Consider the following 1,330-nt stretch of genomic DNA (forward strand, 5'->3'; position numbering starts at 1 on the left):
GGCGCCTGTTGCCCGCCCGCGGTTACCTATCGAGATCTCCTGGGCGAAGGCCAGCGAGATGAGCAGGAGCGGCAGCCCGACGGCGATGCAGGTGACCAGCTTGTCGACGGCCAGCTCCAGCCGCAGCCCCCTGTACTTGGCCTCCGACGGCTCCTTCAGCAAGAAGTCCGAGAAGACGTACTCGGTGGCGATGTGCGCGATGGCCATTTTGGCGCGCGGCTGGGGCGGCTAGCCGAGAGGAGCCCTCAAGCCTGGAGCCCCGCGCCGGCTCGCGGAGCCGCTGCCCATGCAGGCTCCTCCGCCTCCTGCTGCAGCCGCCTTCCTTGCTCCGCGAGCGCCACGGGGTCGCCGCCACCGCCGCCACTGCGCCCGGCGGTTGGCACGGGGCGCGCACAGCCTCCCCTTTGTTTGGCGCCCTCGCCCCTTCGCTGAGGAGGAAGGGGAGCCGCTCCCCTCCCCCGCCTCCTCTCCCCCCTCCGCCTTTCCTGAGAGGCAGGAACTGTCTGAAAGAGGCTTGCCGAGACTGTGCCGCTATGATAAGAAGCCCGGGCTGCGCTAGGGAGAAGCCGGGGCAATGTGGCGACGAGTCGCGCGCGCTCGGCTGGCTCCTCCCCGGAGCGCTCCGCGGAGCGCGCGTGTTTCCCAACGCCTCCGGTTCTTGCGGGGCCTACCTCGTCTTGACATGTTGAATTCGCGCTTGAAAGATACGCGGTGTGATGCACGCCAAGCCCGGGCGCGTCCCCTCCCCTCCCCCCAGTTCTTCCCCATAAGAATTCGCGGTACGATTTTTCCTCACCATTCTCTCTGGGAAAGTGAGTTGGGATTGGCGAAATCGCAACTTGAACAAACTACCGTTAGTTTTTAAGGTGCCCTAAGAGTTCAGTTTTAAAGTAGTCATCGGTCACGATGGGTAGCCGCGTTTGTCTGTAGCAGGAGAAAAGCACCTTCCAAGACTAACAAAATTTATGGCAGGGTAGAAGCTTTCATGAGTCACTGCTCACTTCTGCAGATGGTGGTAACACAAGTACGATTTTTCCTCACCTCTCTCTGGGAAAGTGAGTTGGGATGGGCGAAATCGCAACTTGAACGGACTACTGTTAGTTTTTAAGGTGCCTCAAGAGTTCAGTTTTAAAGTAGTCATCGTGTTTGTCCGTAGCAGGAGAAAAGCACCTTCCAAGACTAACAACATTTGTGGCAGGGGAGAAGATTTCATGAGTCACTGCTCACTTCTGCAGATAGTGGTAACACAACCCTTTCCCATCGATTTCCTCCCTTTCCCCACAAAATAATTCTGTGCAAGCCCCTAGCAACAGGATAAAAGAAGGGAATA

The 1,330-nt window shown here is 58.7% G+C and overlaps 1 protein-coding gene across 1 annotated transcript in view; it reads right to left on the reverse strand.

Moving 5' to 3' along the window:
• The window catches only part of PANX1 (pannexin 1), a 25,469-nt gene extending 25,046 nt beyond the window's left edge, over positions 1-423 (reverse strand). The window contains exon 1 of the mRNA XM_015410293.1: positions 27-423. Coding sequence (XP_015265779.1) covers positions 27-207 — 181 coding nt within the window. The 5' untranslated portion in view covers positions 208-423. The remainder of the gene's footprint in view (positions 1-26) is intronic.
• Positions 424-1,330: the final 907 nt, after the last annotated feature.

The sequence above is a fragment of the Gekko japonicus genome, unplaced genomic scaffold, assembly GCF_001447785.1.
Source record: "Gekko japonicus isolate JY-2015 unplaced genomic scaffold, Gekko_japonicus_V1.1 scaffold1306, whole genome shotgun sequence".
In the NCBI taxonomy this organism is placed as follows: Eukaryota; Metazoa; Chordata; class Lepidosauria; order Squamata; family Gekkonidae; genus Gekko; species Gekko japonicus.